Source organism: Xenopus laevis, chromosome 5L (genome assembly GCF_017654675.1).
Source record: "Xenopus laevis strain J_2021 chromosome 5L, Xenopus_laevis_v10.1, whole genome shotgun sequence".
NCBI lineage: Eukaryota > Metazoa > Chordata > Amphibia > Anura > Pipidae > Xenopus > Xenopus laevis.
This window is the reverse complement of record NC_054379.1, coordinates 72,838,124-72,856,245: the sequence shown is the minus strand read 5'-3', so window position 1 is coordinate 72,856,245 and position 18,122 is coordinate 72,838,124. Positions and strand designations below refer to the sequence as shown.

General features: G+C 38.9%; 1 protein-coding gene across 2 annotated transcripts in view; it reads right to left on the bottom strand.

Annotated features, from left to right (window-relative positions):
* enpp1.L (ectonucleotide pyrophosphatase/phosphodiesterase 1 L homeolog) overlaps positions 1-18,122 on the bottom strand; it is a 52,536-nt gene that overhangs the window by 17,962 nt on the left and 16,452 nt on the right. For both annotated transcript variants that reach the window (XM_018263166.2, XM_041562945.1), the window contains exons 6-12: positions 15,828-15,925; positions 13,214-13,293; positions 6,235-6,354; positions 4,937-5,046; positions 4,185-4,250; positions 3,090-3,162; positions 2,601-2,709 (exon numbers count right to left, since the gene is read on the bottom strand). In XM_018263166.2, the coding sequence (XP_018118655.1) occupies positions 2,601-2,709; positions 3,090-3,162; positions 4,185-4,250; positions 4,937-5,046; positions 6,235-6,354; positions 13,214-13,293; positions 15,828-15,925 (656 nt within the window). The remainder of the gene's footprint in view (positions 1-2,600; positions 2,710-3,089; positions 3,163-4,184; positions 4,251-4,936; positions 5,047-6,234; positions 6,355-13,213; positions 13,294-15,827; positions 15,926-18,122) is intronic.

Here is an 18,122-nt window from a genome sequence, read left to right as displayed (position 1 = left end):
TAGAGCAAATGAGTCAGTAATGGAAAGCAAACTTGCACTGCCAAGGGATGCTTCTGGATCAACAGCTGGATTAGCAGCTACAGAAATGCATTTTATGAAGGGTTCATATTGTTTAAAAACTAAATGTTATGAGACCACAGTCTGAGGATGCATTCCATGGATTATGTGAAAACCTAACATAATAAGTATGATTAATTGTAGCAGAGTTGCTGGAACATTTCAGACATCTTTGGACATTGTTATTATGTTGACATGTCAGTGTGTGCCAAAAACGCAAGATACAAGTAGAAAAGCACATGACCGTTTCTGGCAGTGGCTGTGTCATTGTGAAAATGGTACTGTCACCAGAGTTACAATAGTTTTAACCATTCCCATTATTATACAGCCTTAAATATACTTGTGTTATTTTCTGTCAGACAAAAGATACAACTTTTTTTTTTATATTAGTTCAAAAGATATTTGTCTTGCCTCCAACTCTGCCCTCTATAAATTAAAGCATTGTGCATTTAAATAGTGCAGTCACCGAGTCATTTAAATAACTTGTTCTTTAATGACTTAGGGGAGGGTATTGTAAGTAATGTATCGGTTTGCAGATGACACAAAACTATCCAGCCCAATATTGACAAACTTGCAATCTGGGCAGCTAAGTGGCAAATGATATTCAATGTTGATGAATGTAAAGTCATGCACCTGGGATGTAAAAATATCCAAGCCACTTATACCCTAAATGGGACTGCACTTGGCAAATCCATAATGGAAAAGGACCTTGGAGTCCTTGTAGATAATAAACTTGGCTGTAGCAAGCAATGGCAGTCAGCAGCATCAAGGGCAAATAAGGTCTTGAGCTGTATGAAAAGGGGCACTGAATCGAGGGAGGAGGGGGGTCATTCTCCCACTGTATAGAGCACTGGTAAGGCCCCATCTAGAATATGCCGTACAGTTTTGGTTTCCAGTGCTCAAACAGGACATTATTGAATCAGAGAGGGTACAGAGAAGGACAACTAAGCTGGTAAAAGGTATTGAAAATCTTAGCTATGAGGAAAGACTGGCCAAATTGGGGATGTTCCTGCTGGAAAAGAGGTGCTTAAGGGGAGATATGATAACTATGTATAAATATATAAGTGGATCATATAATAATGATCTCTCTGATGCTTTATTTACCAGTAGGTCTTTCCAGCTGACACAAGGTCACCCATTCCGATTAGAAGAAAAGAGGTCCATCTAAATATTCGGAAGGAGTTTTTCACAGTGAGAGCTGTGAAGATGTTGAATTCTCTCCCTGAATCAGTTGTACAGGCTGATACATTAGATAGCTTTAAGAAGGGGTTGGTGGCTTTTTAGCAAGTGAGGGAATACAGGTTGTGGAAGATAGCTCTTAGTACAAGTTGATCCAGGGACTAGTCCAATTGCCATTTTGGAGTCAGGAAGGATATTTCCCCCTCTGAGGCAAATTGGAGAGGCTTCAGAGGGTTTTTTTTTTTTGCCTTCTTCTGTATCAACTAGCAGTTAGGCAGGTTAAAATAGTTGAACTTGATGGACATGTGTCTTTTTTCAACCTAACTTACTATGTTACAATGTCTATATATATTTATATATTTAAGGGGGATTTAAAGGAGAGTCAGGGTGCAAAGTGGAAAAATCAGGCACCATAGAGAACACTTCAAAATAGAGATTAAAAGCTGTTGCCTTTCCCATAAATACAGCATTGCCTGAATTGAGCAGAGTTGTATTCATGAGGCAGCATATGGGCATCTTCATGAAAACCCCCTAGTTTATGTGTAATTCAGACACACAAGCTAGGAAGTACAGATGGGCAGGTGCTCAGTGGATGACTCTTGCGCCTGTGGAACTATTTAACGGGCCCTATAGTGAACATAAGAACAAATTGTGTCACAGTAGGTGCTTTGTGCTTGGCTAAGAAAAGACAGTCACAAAGCTTCTTGTTTGTTAGGGGACACTACAAAGGGATATTTACATAACCATCCTAAATAAATTGGCTCTATAGTAGCAGAGATTTTTATAAGTTCAATTCTGTTTTTGCAGTAACCCATAGCAACCAGTCATAACGTAGCATTTAATGGTCACCTGTTTAAAATTAAACATCATATTGGCTGTTAAGAGTTACTGCACCTTGAAATACTAATTGCCTTTTACTACACATGAGGGTTAAGAAATCTTACTTTAAACAATGCCTTTAAGTCACTAAAGAAGTTAAACATTATGATTTAATTATCTCATTTCTTAGAAAATGTTAGAGTAGAACTTCTGGCTTTCAGGTCTGTCCTGGATTCCATTCAGGCCTGCACAGCATTTATATGTTCTCCCCCTGTCTTTATGGGTTTCCTTGGGGTACACAGTTTTCTTCCACACTACAAAAACATACAGGCTAGTTTACTGGCAAGTTTACTGGCTAAAATTCGCCCTAGAGTTTGTGAATGCTCCACTAGGACAGGGACTGAGGTAAATGATAAACATTCTCTGTAAAGCACTGCAGAAATGTGTTGGCACTTTATAAATAACAGATAATAAATGTAGATGTACTGTATATTTAGATTAGGGCACATAAATCCACAGAGAGACTTTATTCTATGTATACGTACCATGATCTGATGCAAGAATAAGGTTTATGCATTTATCTAGTTGCATCTGCTTCAAGCCATCCATTAACATTCCCACAATTCTGTCTACACCCATTAATGCTTTAATGACCTGTAAAGAAGGATTCACACCGATTAATATATGAGCACTATGTGATCAAGGTCAAATGTGGAGATAAATTATTTCAACATTCATTACATGAAATCCTATGGACCCTCATCACTCATCCTGAGCCTTGAAAATGTGATGGAATACATTTGAAATATATATTGACAATAGCATTTCTTAGCTCTTCTCCTTGTCAAAGTAAATTACCCCATATATTTTTTTTGCCCAGTTGCCTTGAAGCACCTACAATCCCTAATTATGACTTGGCTACAAAGATAAATATTTGTGCATGGACTTTACAGAGAGATATGATATAACCGTGACTAGTAACTATATCCCTGTATAAGCACAAAAAATAAGAAGATTTAAAGGAAACTACTTACCGCGCTGCTGACTGGGCCATGACCGTGTCCTGAATGATCGGGTTCTTCTAAATACAGAGTGTAAAAGTGTGGTCTAAATCAAACAGCACCAAGAACGACACACATTTGTCAATTATTTTGCATGAGAAAAATGCATCGATCTATGCTAATGGGACAGTATACTGTCAAGTTATGAATTTAAAAACAGATTCCTAATGCAATTTATATAAAGTTTATGTAGATGCTATTTTTTTTTCTAGTCATCTGCGCTGACCCCTAAACGCTCTAATTTATGCAACAATTTTACTTGCTAAAATGAGCTCAACCAATAGTCTCCCTTTTGGCATGTGAATCAGTAGACCTAAATCCAAAACAAATCTGCAATACACAACATGTGACTGAACGGTAAGTCTGCAGGTCTAAGTAAAATGTATTTGTATCTCTTAAAATTCTCTATGGTCAAACTACCACTCACCAAGGTGACAGTTTTGAGTGTGGACTAACGCAGTTACAAAGTAAAAAGTCAGTCAAACATTGGCAGCCTACAGCAAATAATCTGTATAATAATATATATTTTCTTTCACATGACATCTAGAAGTGTGTGCATGTGTGAGTAAGGTGGGAGCAATAGTGGAGAGTGGGACCTATTGAAGGATACCTGGCCTTCTTGTAGCCAGCTAACTTACTTAACACAGACTGAATTGAGTAGGGTTTCATAAAATTAGTACACCAGTGTGGGTGTCACAGAACATAGCCTATTAATGCATAAAATTAATATGCAATCCTGGAATCTGGAAATCTATATAGTTTGACCATGAATCAATGTCATTATGGGCTGTACAGATTAAGATTACACAATTAAATTCCCCTAACTGTCTAACTCACTGCCCCAATATCCCTGCCCCATCATTTTCTCAGACTTTATTGGAAATGTACAGATTAAGTACTCCTTGACACTTCATAATTGGCATTAAAACAAACACAAAGGCTGATAGTATGAAGTAATACTATATGTAAATAAACAAACATAAAAAATACAAATCTGTACTAGTCATACATTGTACAACTCCATTGATAAATGTAATGTTTTCAATAAAAGTGAAGTGACTTTTGTACCTTTCTTGTTCTGGCAAGCGCAACCAGCGAAGGATGGACATAACTCTTTCTTCAAATTTCACTGTACTAGAACAAAAAAACATGGCAGTGTTACAGCAGGTTCTACAGAAATGAATAATCTGCAGACTAAAAGATGTGCCATACCAGCGAACCAACTGCCTACCAATTACTGACACTGCAGGCTTCCCTTCAAATCCTCCTTATTCCCTTCCGATATCAGTGTGAGTAAAACATGATTAAGGCTTGCCTCGGTGTAGGAAGTATAAAAAAAACATTGTGTTGTTGGGAACCAAAATTACAAACAATTTCTTGGATCTAGCTGAAGAAGTCAGGGTGGGGCAACTGCCCCCTCTTGCCCCCTTCTGCTGACACCCATGACATGTATATAGATACAGTAGATACCAGGCACCAAATACATGAAGGAAAAAAACCTTGAAACTAAAAAAACAGGTAGTTTGACTAAAACCTTCATGGATCTATGATAACACTTGGCAGATGTGTCTATGATACCTGTACATGGTATTATACGAAAATTGTTAGTATTCACACTAATTCTGGCCAGAAAATGCATATATCAATTTTAAAGAAAGTACCTAATTTTAGGAAACAATGAAATTATATATAACAGATGGATGTCCTGAGCATTCTGGATAATAGGTCACATACCTGTAGTGTCATTGACAATAATTTATTATAAAGCTCTGTGTAACAGTAACCTGTAAAAAATAAATATGAAACTGTAGTACTTGTACCTGTTATACATTTTATAAATGTTGGGATAGGTTCCTTTAATCTTGACATCGGAACCTGGCCAGAAAAATGTTGCAGCCTTTAAACCTTGGTTCATGGCAGTTATCCATATCTGTAAATAAATGAGTTATGTGCAAATTTAAGCCCATTCATAGATTACAAAATTATATTAATAATGCATAATATATCTATTAATTTGCATCTTTTTGACAATTAAAAAGGCTGTATATGAACTAATTTGGCTGGTCAGCTTGACCAATATTGTCCAAGTCATTTATTTTGAGTGAGCAAGTATTTGCAGTCTGTTATTTGAAATTTAGCCAAGCAAACACATCAAGGGTCCAGAGTCCATACTAGCATATTTGGGGAGATTTAGTCGCCAGACGACTAATCGCCTCTTCTTCTGGGCGTTAATCTCCCCGAACTGCTTTAGCGTGTCTTCCGTCCGCTATAATGAAAATTTGCCTACGCTAAAGCACACGCAGCAATTCGTTTTCCGAAGTCGCCTCACGAGTGCAGGCAGTTTGGGGAGATTATCGCCCAGAAGAAGAGGCAATTAGTCGCCAGGCGACTAAATTTCCCCGAATGTGCTTGTGTGGACTGACCCTAAAGTTCCATTTTTTTTCCTTTGATCGTCTTAAATTGTGGCAAAAACGCAATACTGATTTTTAACAAATTTGCTACTAGGGGGCACATTTACTTAGCTTGAGTGAAGGAATAGAAGAAAAAATACTTTGAATTTCAAATTTTTTGTTGGCTACTTCGACCTCCGACTTCGAATCGAACGATTCAAACTAAAAATCGTTCGACTATTCGAAGTACTGTCTCTTTAAAAAACTTCGACCAACTACTTTGCCACCTAAAACCTACCGAACATCAATGTTAGCCTATGGAGAAGGTCCCCATTGGCTTTCTAACAAATTTCTGATCGAAGGAAAATCGTTCGATCGATGGATTAAAATCCTTAGATCGTAGGAAATGCGGTAAATCCTTTGACTTCGATATTCAAAGTCAAAGGATTTTACTTTGACGGTTAATTAACCCTCGATATTCGACCATTAGTAAATGTGCCCCAAAGTGTCAGTCACTTGCTGTTATTAGCAGAAGTGCTCAATGTTATACTTCAAGCCCCCACTTCAAATTAAATTTCACTGCTCAGTAATGTTCTGTATATACTGTCAAACATTAGTTTCTATTTAAGCTTGTGCTGCTAGGCAAAATTACATTTGCATAAAATAGGGAAGGCTGAACTTTATAGATTAAAGTATAATTGTTCTCTGCAGAAATTATTTGCACTCACAGGTTCACCTTGGTACCAGGAGGGATGAAACTTTTCTGTGTTTCTCAGAGTGAAGAATGCATTTCTCTTTGGATCATACATTTTATTATCAACAAGTCCATGTGATTCTGGGTAGAGACCCTGAAATCAGATAATTAATTTTAGTTTTATTTTCCTAAAGGAGTGCAATATAATTTAACGCATGCTGAAAATAGTAATATTTGCATTTCATAGATTTATTATAATGCATTTAAAATGGTAATGCTTCTGTCTAGTTGCGTTTGGAGATATATTTATTTTAGGGATGCACCAAATCCACTATTTTGGGATTCAGCTGAACCCCGAATCCTTTATGAATGATTGGCCGAATACCGAACCCTAGTTTGCATATGCAGATTAGGTCTAGGTCAGGTTAAATAGATGCACACGGTCAAAAACCTTTTTACTTCCTTGTTTGTGTGTAATGAAAAGTCACCCGATTTTAAGGATTTGGTTCAGCCAGACACTAGGATTCGGCCAAATCCTGCTGAAAAAGGCAGAATCCCGAACTAAATCTGGGATTTGGTGTATCCCTAATTTATTTACATGCTGGGAAAAGGTTACATATAGCTACTTCCTTTAAAAATAAATAAATAAATAAAAACCAGCCTGCCTTAAACTTGGCAGAGCTTTTCTCATAGACTCAATTCCTGACGCTACTAAAAAATAATGTAAACATTCAATAAACCCAATATAATGCTTCCAATAAGGTTTAATTATATCTTAGTTGGGAAAAAGTACAAGGTTCTTTTTACAGAGAAAAAGAAAACCATTAAAAAAAAAAAATTACAGTATTTTATTAAAATGGAGTCTTTGGGAGACTGCCTTCTCATAATTCAGAGCCTTCTGAATAATGGATCCCGTTCCTGTATTCAGATTTAAGGGCCCTCTTCCAATTAATTGTGTTTAATTAATCAAAGAATTGAGGGCATAGCTAAAGTTCAGCCCTAAAATCTGCATACACATATTCAATGTTTAAACTCAATTTTTACAAAATTTTTATTGCTTTTGTAACATTGCCTGTGTTAAGACAAATAGGGCATCTGCTTTATTAGAGACCAATTTATTAATTTATTTCAGCTTTATTGACATTCAAATTTCCGCCAAAAGTTTACATACACCATGTCGGCTGTTTCTTTAAACAGTACAAAAGAATGTGATGTAATGACCCTCTTAGTCATTCTCCAGTTTCGAATTAAAATCATTGCAAGGCTGTAGGGTAATTTGGATCCTTGCAACCAGATTGCAAAACTGGAGAGCTGCTGTATAAGAAGCTAATAAAAAAAAGAAAAATAAGCTGCCACGAATAAGATGGATACATTTGTCCGACAACACTCCCAAGATGGCGCCCGCTCTAACACAGTAAGCTCATCTCCACCACAGGCCCCGCCGGAGATGCCAGAAGATGAACAGACTACACCGGAGCTCTCACTAAAATAAGTACTCCAAGCTAACCGAGACACGAGACAGGCAGTAGAAGTGAAAATTGACACGCGGGTGAAAGAGGTCAAAATAGATATTTCACTTAAACGCCAAGACCTGCAGTCTCTGTGAGAAAGAACTACAGAAGTTGAACGTCACATATCAGAGCTGGAGGACTTGACCAGAGAAATACCACAAACCATAAGAGATTTACAAGCACAGCTACGCATGCGTTAACCGATGACCTGGAGGGCCGCCAAAGGCAGAACAATATATGTGTGCTTGGCATTCTAGAAGGCTCTGAGGGCCCAAATCCGGAGGTATTCCTAGAAACCTTCATTAAAGCAAATATGGACGCTGATCATCTCTCCGAATTTTTCCTAATTGAGCGTGTACATAGAATACCTGTACAAAGACCACTCCCGGGAGCCCAGCTGCAAACTTTGATTGCCAAAATCCTCAACTATCGGGACCAAGACTCAGTCCTAAGATATATGAGACGGAATGATTGGAGATGCAAAAATCTTATTCTTTCCAGACTATACCACAGAAGTACAAAAACAGTGTGCTAAATTTGCAGAAGTCCAACGCAAGCTTCGGGATAAAGGCATTGTGTACTCAACAATAAGCTACGAGTGATAGATGGCAACACCACAAGGTTCTTCACAACTCCACAAGAAGCAATGGACTGGATTGAAAAGCACTAAGTGGCACAGTTACTGCCTGGCAAGAGATTACCCGTACACATTACAGGCATAACACCTTAGAAGACAGGCTTATTATGATAGTCTTAATAGCGATACTGACACATTCCTATAAATCAAAGGAACGTGTCGTTAAGGGTAGTCCTAAAAATTTTTGATTTACTACATATGCTGGACTTCGCATTAATTTTTCCAAATCCACTATCTTCCCCATAGATCCAGAGACACAAATAGGATGGTGGCAGATAATCGACTACAAATTGTAAATTCCTTTAAATATCTGGGAATACAAATCCACCTCAAAACGGACCAATTTATTCCCTTAAACATGACACCCATTAATCAGAAATTAAAAACTGTGCTTTTAATCTGGTGCTCTTACCACTGATCTTGTGGGGGAGGGTACATTTAATAAAAATGGTATACTTACCCAAGTATCTCTATGCGTTCCATAACAGTCCAATACCACTACCCAGAGAGGTCTGTAAGGGGATACAATTAATCATTACCCCCTCCCTGTGGAACAATAAAATACCATAAGTCGTCCAAGGCATTATCGGCGAATTATGACAGGGGGGGGGTCTCGGACTACCCCCCTCGAGACATGGGGGAAGGAGGCATTTGCTGGTTCAGAGGCCCAAATTCCATAAACACCGCTTTGCCTGACACCCGGCTGGTAAGGCTCTCTAGCATGCTAGTCATGGTCATTGCTTTGGGCCTCTGAACCAGCAAATGCCTCCTTCCCCCATGTCTCACGGGCACTACTCCATGCACTGCCTGCACTCCCAGCATGACACTCCGCACATGGACGCCTCGTCCTTCTCCAGAGCCCTGGGCTACCCATATGTCAACTCGGTGAGCAGCCATTCCTCTAGCCCCTACATCAGTACCGCGCAGTCCTACCCCAACAGATCCAGCCTCAGCCAGATTAACGCGCGCACATCATGACTGGGGTTGCTATTGGCGATGTGCTCACAGAACTGGCTGCTGCTTCTCCCGGACGAACAGGGACGCGGGCAGGCTGAGATGGATAGCCCTTAGGTACGGTACGGTACTGATGTAGGCTCTCTGGTATGCTAATCATGGCCATTGCTACTCACTTCCCTCCAGCCTTGTGCTATCATGGGGTCCTCCCGCTACAGGAGTGGGGATCCCAATTTAAGAGGAGCGGATTTTTTCACTTTCCATTGATAAAAAAAATGGAAACGCGCTGCATTCTTCCTCCCCTCACACCTCATCCTCGGCCACCAGTTCCCCCACCATCAGCAGGGCCAGAGCCAGAGGAGACGGGAGCAGCACCGCAGAGGAGAAGAGAAGAGCCTGTCTCCACACCCCACCGGTATGTACTGTGCATAATCACCGATCTGAGGCACAGCCTGTCAGCCCCTTTATCTGCAAGAAAACATTAGGCTGGTCTCCCCATCCAAAACTGACACAGCCTTTCTCTCTCCTAAACCCATAGTAGCACAGATGCAGCAGCAGAGAGCAAGGGAGGAGAAATTGAGCACCGCTGGATGGATGGTCGCGCTATCGCCTTTTCTGTAGCGGAGGGGAAGCTGAGTTTTGGTAAGTTATTTCTTAATAAAGACTTTGCGATTTAAAAGTATAATTTGTCTTGGTGGGGTTTTTTTTCGTTGTGTACTAACGAATTTTGTAAAAAAAAATTTTTGATGTTACTGGTCCTTTAACACCTAACAAATTAGTTAAAATGGGTAAGTTGACAGAACCCATATGTCCGAAATGTAAAATGCACAGTGGTTCTTTCTGGCACATCTTATGAGCTTGCCCGCTGATAACAAAATATTGGACAGACATCTGTACATACAGTGGTGTGAAAAACTATTTGCCCCCTTCCTGATTTCTTATTCTTTTGCATGTTTGTCACACAAAATGTTTCTGATCATCAAACACATTTAACTATTAGTCAAAGATAACACAAGTAAACACAAAATGCAGTTTTTAAATGAGTGTTTTAAATGGGTTTTTATTATTTAGGGAGAAAAGAAATCCAAACCTGTGTGAAAAAGTAATTGCCCCCTGAACCTAATAACTGGTTGGGCCACCCTTAGCAGCAATAACTGCAATCAAGCGTTTGCAATAACTTGCAACGAGTCTTTTACAGCGCTCTGGAGGAATTTTGGCCCACTCATCTTTGCAGAATTGTTGTAATTCAGCTTTATTTGAGGGTTTTCTAGCATGAACCGCCTTTTTAAGGTCATGCCACAACATCTCAATAGGATTCAGGTCAGGACTTTGACTAGGCCACTCCAAAGTCTTCATTTTGTTTTTCTTCAGCCATTCAGAGGTGGATTTGCTGGTGTGTTTTGGGTCATTGTCCTGCTGCAGCACCCAAGATCGCTTCAGCTTGAGTTGACGAACAGATGGCCGGACATTCTCCTTCAGGATTTTTTGGTAGACAGTAGAATTCATGGTTCCATCTATCACAGCAAGTCTTCCAGGTCCTGAAGCAGCAAAACAAGCCCAGACCATCACACTACCACCACCATATTTACTGTTGGTATGATGTTCTTTTTCTGAAATGCTGTGTTACTTTTACGCCAGATGTAACGGGACGCGCACCTTCCAAAAAGTTCAACTTTTGTCTCGTCGGTCCACAAGGTATTTTCCCAAAAGTCTTGGCAATCATTGAGATGTTTTTTAGCAAAATTGAGACGAGCCTTAATGTTCTTTTTGCTTAAAAGTGGTTTGCGCCTTGGAAATCTGCCACGCAGGCCGTTTTTGCACCAGTCTCTTTCTTATGGTGGAGTCGTGAACACTGACCTTAATTGAGGCAAGTGAGGCCTGCAGTTCTTTAGATGTTGTCCTGGGGTCTTTTGTGGCCTCTCGGATGAGTTGTCTCTGCGCTCTTGGGGTAATTTTGGTCGGCCGGCCACTCCTGGGAAGGTTCACCACTGTTCCATGTTTTTGCCATTTGTGGATAATGGTTCTCACTGTGGTTCGCTGGAGTCCCAAAGCTTTAGAAATGGCTTTATAACCTTTGAAATTGAACTCAGGTGTGATAAATCACAGTTAAGTTATTTTTTAACAAGGGGGGCAATCACTTTTTCACACAGGCCCATGTAGATTTGGAGTTTTTTCTCTCCCATAATAACGTAAACCTTCATTTAAAAACTGCATTTTGTGTTCAATTATGTTATCTTTGACTAATAGTTAACGGTTTTTGATGAGCAGAAACATTTAAGTGTGACAAACATGCAAAAGAATAAGAAATCAGGAAGGGGGCAAATAGTTTTTCACACCACTGTATATAACAGAGGCTCTAGAATTACCGAATCTACGCACACCTGAAAACTGCCTCCTGGGAATTGTAGAAGACATTATCCCCACACACCACACTAGACTAACCGTGAGATCATTGCTGTTCTATGCAAAAAAGATATTAGTAATGCGCTGGATCTCCCCGGTACCCCCCAATAGAGCGGAATGAATAAACTATGTAAACAAAATGCTACGTTGATCAAACTTACATATAAAGCAAGGGGATGCTCACCTAAATTTCAGAGGGTTTTGGGAAACATGATTTGACATACACTTATGTAATAACCTATACTGATGTACTGTATGCTAACTATATGATCATAATTGTAAGACTGTCAATGTGATGATACTGTACCCCCCTTTTTTCTTTTTCCCTTCCCCTTTTGGTTGAAACTCAATAAAAAGGAAACCTGTTAATTAAATGTTCAAGTACACGCCAGGGCAAAAACAAAGGCACTGGTGGCATTAGGCATCAAAGTATTAACAATCACTAAGAGAGTCCTTCATCTTCATGGACTGAAAGGTTGTGCCAAAAAGAAGCCTCTACTACTTACCATGCGAGGGGACATGATTATACTAATTATACTATACTATACCTAAACCCATAGAACACTTTGGAATACATTTCCATGTACACACATGGTGTACACAAATGATGAAAACCCCAAATAATAAGCTGGTGAGTCACATTAGAATAATAAGGAGGATTACAATGATGAAATTTTATAATTTCAAATTTAAGTGTTTATGGTCGTTTCCACAGGAAAAAAATCATAGATAAGCATTAGAATCCAAGAGGCAACCACATCAGCACAAAAGCAGATGGTATACTCATTAGGATATGGGTGATAATCAGGGTAAGTAAGTAAAATGTATAATAGGTTTGCTAATGGTAACAAGCAAAAAAAAGCTCCAAAAATAAAACCTACCCTCTGGAATGTGCTCCTCAGGGATAGGTAAAGATCATAACCACTACCAATAATTACAGAGATCTTCCTTTCAAAAGAGAAGATGGAATTGATGACTTTAATCAGCCCAAGTAAGTTAGCAGTCAACAAGTTATTAACTCATACCAAAGCTCAAAGATATAGTAGAAAATCTAGAGCAGAGGTTCCCAACCCTATGGGAAGGCCTAAACTAATAGTAATGGGGTGTCCTGAAGGTCAGTAATGTTGAAATTAGAGTCAAGAGGCAAATTTCAAACAACAAAGGGAAATTTGAACACAAAATCCCTGATCTAGAGTAACCCAAGGAAGTCCACCATCTTTTATTTAGGGAATTACATAAAAAAACTTGATTATTTATATAAACCATTCTGTTGCAGTTATAGTTAAAAAGAATTTGAGTTCAGTGTAATTGTTTGGGCCTATGCCTATACTTGGGCATAATCCAGATATTCTAGAAGGTTTGTGTATTAACCCTGAAAAGAGAAATTGGCAGATCAAACTTGGCCTGGTATAAGTACCCATATCTTTAATTTAAACAAAAAAAATTATAAAGGAATATCAGGTATTACTATGCAAGTTAAATATTTCACATAACGAGGAATCACTTACTGTTACTATACTGTAATGGTTAGGGAAGGTTTTTGATGGATACACAGGTCTTAAGTTGGTTGTGTAGGTCCCACATTTTCCTATTTGTACGAAGGGGAAAAAAAGAATAAGACATATAGATTTACAGCAATGACTCTCATCATAGTACAGTGGTTATCCAAAAACACAATACCAAGAGAGCTCCTAAATAAAGGTGGCCATACCCTAGGGCTCAAACGAACAGCGGTCCGAAATCCAACAGGATTTTTAGCCCTGCCCGATTTTCGGCCAGATATCGATTGGGGAAGCCGGTCGGAGAGCCCCATAAACGGGCCAATAAGCTGCCGACTCGGTCTGTCAGCAGCTTTTATTGGCCCGTGTATGGCCAACTTTAGAGAATGTTTTTTTTCCCCATAGCATGGTATTTAAACAAACAGTTTACTGGGTTTGCTTTTTCCCTGTAATAATAAGTCAAAACCTTCTACTAGGGAATCCATAATTTTTGGATATGGCCAAATATTGAATCCTGATTTGATAGAATGTAAACTAAATCCAAACCCTGAGTTCCATATTAAAATGTGAGAAAAAAATTCAAATGTGAACAAAATATTTAAGAGTCTGTTGAAAACTTGAGATTCAGCATAATCCGTTTCCTGCAAAAGTGCCAAGATTGGTCCAAATTCCCAACTGAATCCTGCATTTAGGGCATTCCTACCTTAAACTCAGTGGCATCTAAGCAGCCATTGATACATTTTTGTAGCAAAAACCCTATTGGTTTGATTTAATTGTAACTGTTTTTAGCAGCCGTAAAGGGGATGTATACCCCTTTGTAGGGCTTATGCTGAATATACTTTTTGTCAACTGTTTTAATAGTTTTAATGATAATCTGTGGTTTTGGTTATTTCGTTGGCGTAGGGCAAACCTACACGCTGCGATACAGGGAGATTAGTCGCCCGGCGACAAATCTCCTCTTCTTCAGGGCGACTAACCTCCCCGAACTGCCTTTCCTGCGGGTTGGTACTTGGAGAGCTTCGTTTTCCGAAGTCGTCCGAAGTAGGAAAGTAGGTCTAATCTCCCCAAATCTCAGTGTGTGTCTCTGCCCTAAACAGGGCAAACAGGGAAACTGCAGTTACTCCATGTTTGGTCCTGGTGAGGTAGATAATTAGATAACCAGTATACATCCCTCCCCTTCACCCCTCTGCTCTATCTGTTTCAGTTTATAGATAAGCAGGAGTTCATTATGCAGGAGGAAGCATGGGGGCGGGGTAGCAGCAACATGCTGTGGGGTGTTTTTCTGGAAAAGGGACTGGTGTACTTCAGTAAATAGATGGCACCATGAGAAAGGATGATTATGTCGAAATGACACTAAAGCCTTTTAATTCTGCTTTATTGGATATCTGCTAATCAAATATGGGCCCTGTAGACCCAGTGGACCTCAAATGGCAAGCCCTATGGCTACACAATATTTTATTATCCTTAATCAAACACGCAGTTTTCACATACACAGGGTGTCAGTATATTATATTTAACGATGAACTTTCAAATAAAAAACAATGTAATATATTTTTCTTATCTTGGAAATGAGAACATTTCTAAATATAATCAGTAAAAAATGAGTTACCGCTTTACATTTCTCTATTTCTTCCTAGCATAACGCATGCACGAAGTAATTAGATTCAGAAATGGTACAGGATTTTAACGCATCTAGTTAGTTCTAGATGAAGTTTCTCATTTCCACCAGAGGGCACGGCACTTCTATTAACTAGGAAGTTCATCTTTTAATTAAGTTTTAGGATGATCTAGATTGTGATATCCTTTGAAAATTTGCAAGTGGTCAACATTCTTTATTTTTTTAAACGGCAATGCCACATTCTAAACGTAAGCACCCCAACAGCTCTCCATAGACTTGAACTGCTATCAGCTCTAGCCAGTGCTTGTTAAAAAATTGTTGCCTGAAAAAGCTTGTTGGTCACTTCCAGGCAACTTTCATGCTTGCAAGAGCATGTGTCATGCAATTTCTATTCAAGGTTATGGAGAGTTGTTTTGGCAATTATGGGGTTATTTTTGGGGTACTTAAAAATACAATTCTCAAATCAAAATCGCCTGAAACAGCATCTTATGGCATTATCTTTAAGTGGAGAAAAAACATAAATATGCTGGGTTGTTGGGCGATTTTTAAACTGAGTTTTCAGGCTGCATTGAATAAAGGTTATATAGAGGTGTGTGTAAGGGGTAACAAATCCACCACCATATTTATCATTTTACAAACCATTTTATCTTGTGCTTTGCTCTTTTTGTTGAATAAAAGTAACCAATATAACAAGGGCAGCAGTTTGTGGCTTAACCTATACTGGTTTTATAGTTAGATATACAATTAGGGATGCACTGAATCCAGGATTCAGTTCAGTATTCAGTCTTTTTCAGCAGGATCATATTCTAGCTAACTCAAGTGTCAAATCCAAAACCTTAAAATCATGTGACTTTTCATCAAACAAACAAGACAGTTAAAACCTTCTGGAACTGGAAGAAGCAGATGTGGTCCAAAATGTTTTCTTTACAAGTTAGTGTTCTCTAGTGCTTTTTTAACTGATGTGTGGCTAAAGATGAGTTAGGCTAACTGTTCATAGAGACTCACGCAGTTTGCTGATCACAGGAAGAAGTTCACCCCATGTGTGTAGGTATTCTGATCTGAAGCCGTCCAAGGAAAACAAAAGCAAGGGAGGCTTGGAGAACCTGTGAATATAGAAATAGGTATGTACAGCATTTTTTAATTATTAGATTTAGTAGGAAAACAGGTGCTAAATATTAAAAAAGTCACCTTAACACAGTAACATATATAGTAACTTGGGTTGAAAGCACATGTCCATTATTGAGCTTGACCCTTTAGTCTAACTTAAACCTGCCAAACTGTTAGCTGATCAAGAGGAAGGCAAAAGGGACTGCCTCGGAAGGCTCCAATATCAAATATATACTCCCTCCTGAGTAAGAGATTATCCACCACACACCCGAACTGCCTTCCCACCAGCTAGAATGTAAATCGCCAGTGGGATGGCATTTGGATTGCTTTGGCTTTCTGAAGCCCCCTGAAGTTTACTTGTGAGGCAACTGCGGAAAACGAATCACTCCGAGTGCCATCCCGCCGGTGATTTACATTCTAGCCAACTGGAAGGCAGTTGGGAAGATTAGTCGCCTGAAGAAGCCATATGTCGTTGGGCGACTAATCTCCCGAAATAACAGCGCGTCTCTGCCCTAAATGTCTGTCATTGCTTTCCAGTTCAGCTCTCTTACTTCATGTACAAAGGTGATGTGCTACCTACTTATTGACAGCTATGGTTTATTAAATTATTAGACTATTGCATGCTTTACAACAGTGACTGAGGAAAAGCACAATCACTAAACTTCAGTTTTCAGCAGTCACCATTAAAACCTGCAAGTAGATGCCTGGACTGTTAATCCATCAGCTAAGGAGAGTGTCATTATGTATGTATTGTAGTTTCGAAAAACGGTCCGCACACACCAATATTGCAGTCGGGGATTGTGCCCCTTTTATTAATGCCACCAACAATAAATATTCAACGTTTCGGGGGGACACAGCCTCCCTTCTTCAGGTGTGTGCGGACCGTTTTTCGAAACTACAAAGCAGTAAGGTGACCTGGCAAGGTCAACGGTGGACCAGCACCACTACGCAGAATAAGTGGAAGGAGGTGTGCGGTAACACAAAGTTTCATTATGTATGTAAACAATGCACAATTCTGCAGCCTCAAGCTGTTGAACAAAAAAATAGAAGTTTCCTAATGGGGTGATGTAAAAAAAAAAAGTTGCAAATCTTACACCCTGTGTAGTTACCCATAGCAACCAATCAGGAAGCGGCATTTAAGGGTCACATGCATGAAAGCCTGGTGGGTTGCAATAGGTTACTAGACGTGATGCACAATTCGTGACTTTTATTACACTACCCCCTTTGAGTCTTATTTCTGATTAGAAATGCAGTAGCAGAACAAATGTTTTTAAGAAATAAAAAATGTATTTCTTATGAAATAAAATATTTAGGAAACATATACACCCAGGCACACAAACAGAAGAACAAAACATTTCTGGCTATCAGTTTAGAAATATTAACAAATGTTGTGTCCATTATAGGTTAGTGGAAAAAATTATATTTCTTTATGATAAGCCCCCTCGCAAGTGCTATGCCCCTCCACAAACTGGGAGGGAGTTCCTAGTGAGAGCAGCTGGACATGCTGGGGCAAATGAATGTGCATAATGAGCAAGTGCCCTGTTTGATAATAATATGCATGAGTGTAAAGTAGAAATAGGGGACTGAGCCCTTATATGTGAAATTACAGTTATAAGGACATTTTCCTTTAAGACAAGGATTAAGACATTTTAAAATTTCATACAAATGTCATATCAGTCAGGCATAATTAAAAAAGGCTCAAAAGCCTTTCATTAATTGCACTAAATGTATCTGCCAATAGCCTCATTAAATAAGTGATTTAATTTTTATATTTATACCTATTACGGTACATAGGTGATCTGAGTGGTACTCTGGTTCCTTTTATAACCAACAGAGGCCCAGTTTAATATTAAAGGGCTGGTTCACCTTTAAGCTAAATTTCGGTATGTTATAGAATGCCTAATTCTAAGCAACTTTTGGCTTTCATTTTTTTCTTAGTTTCTTTAGTTTTTTAAATTATTTGCCTTCTTCTTCTGACTGTTCCCAGCTTTCAAATGGTGGTATCACTGACCCCATCTAAAAACAAATGCTCTGTAAGGTTTCACATGTTTTGTTATTGCTACTTTTTTTTACTCAACTTTCTACTTAGATCCTCTCCTATTCATATTCCAGGCTCTTATTAATATCAACACATGGTTGCTAGGGTCATTTGGACCACAGCTACGAGATTGCTGAAATTAAAAAAACTGGAGA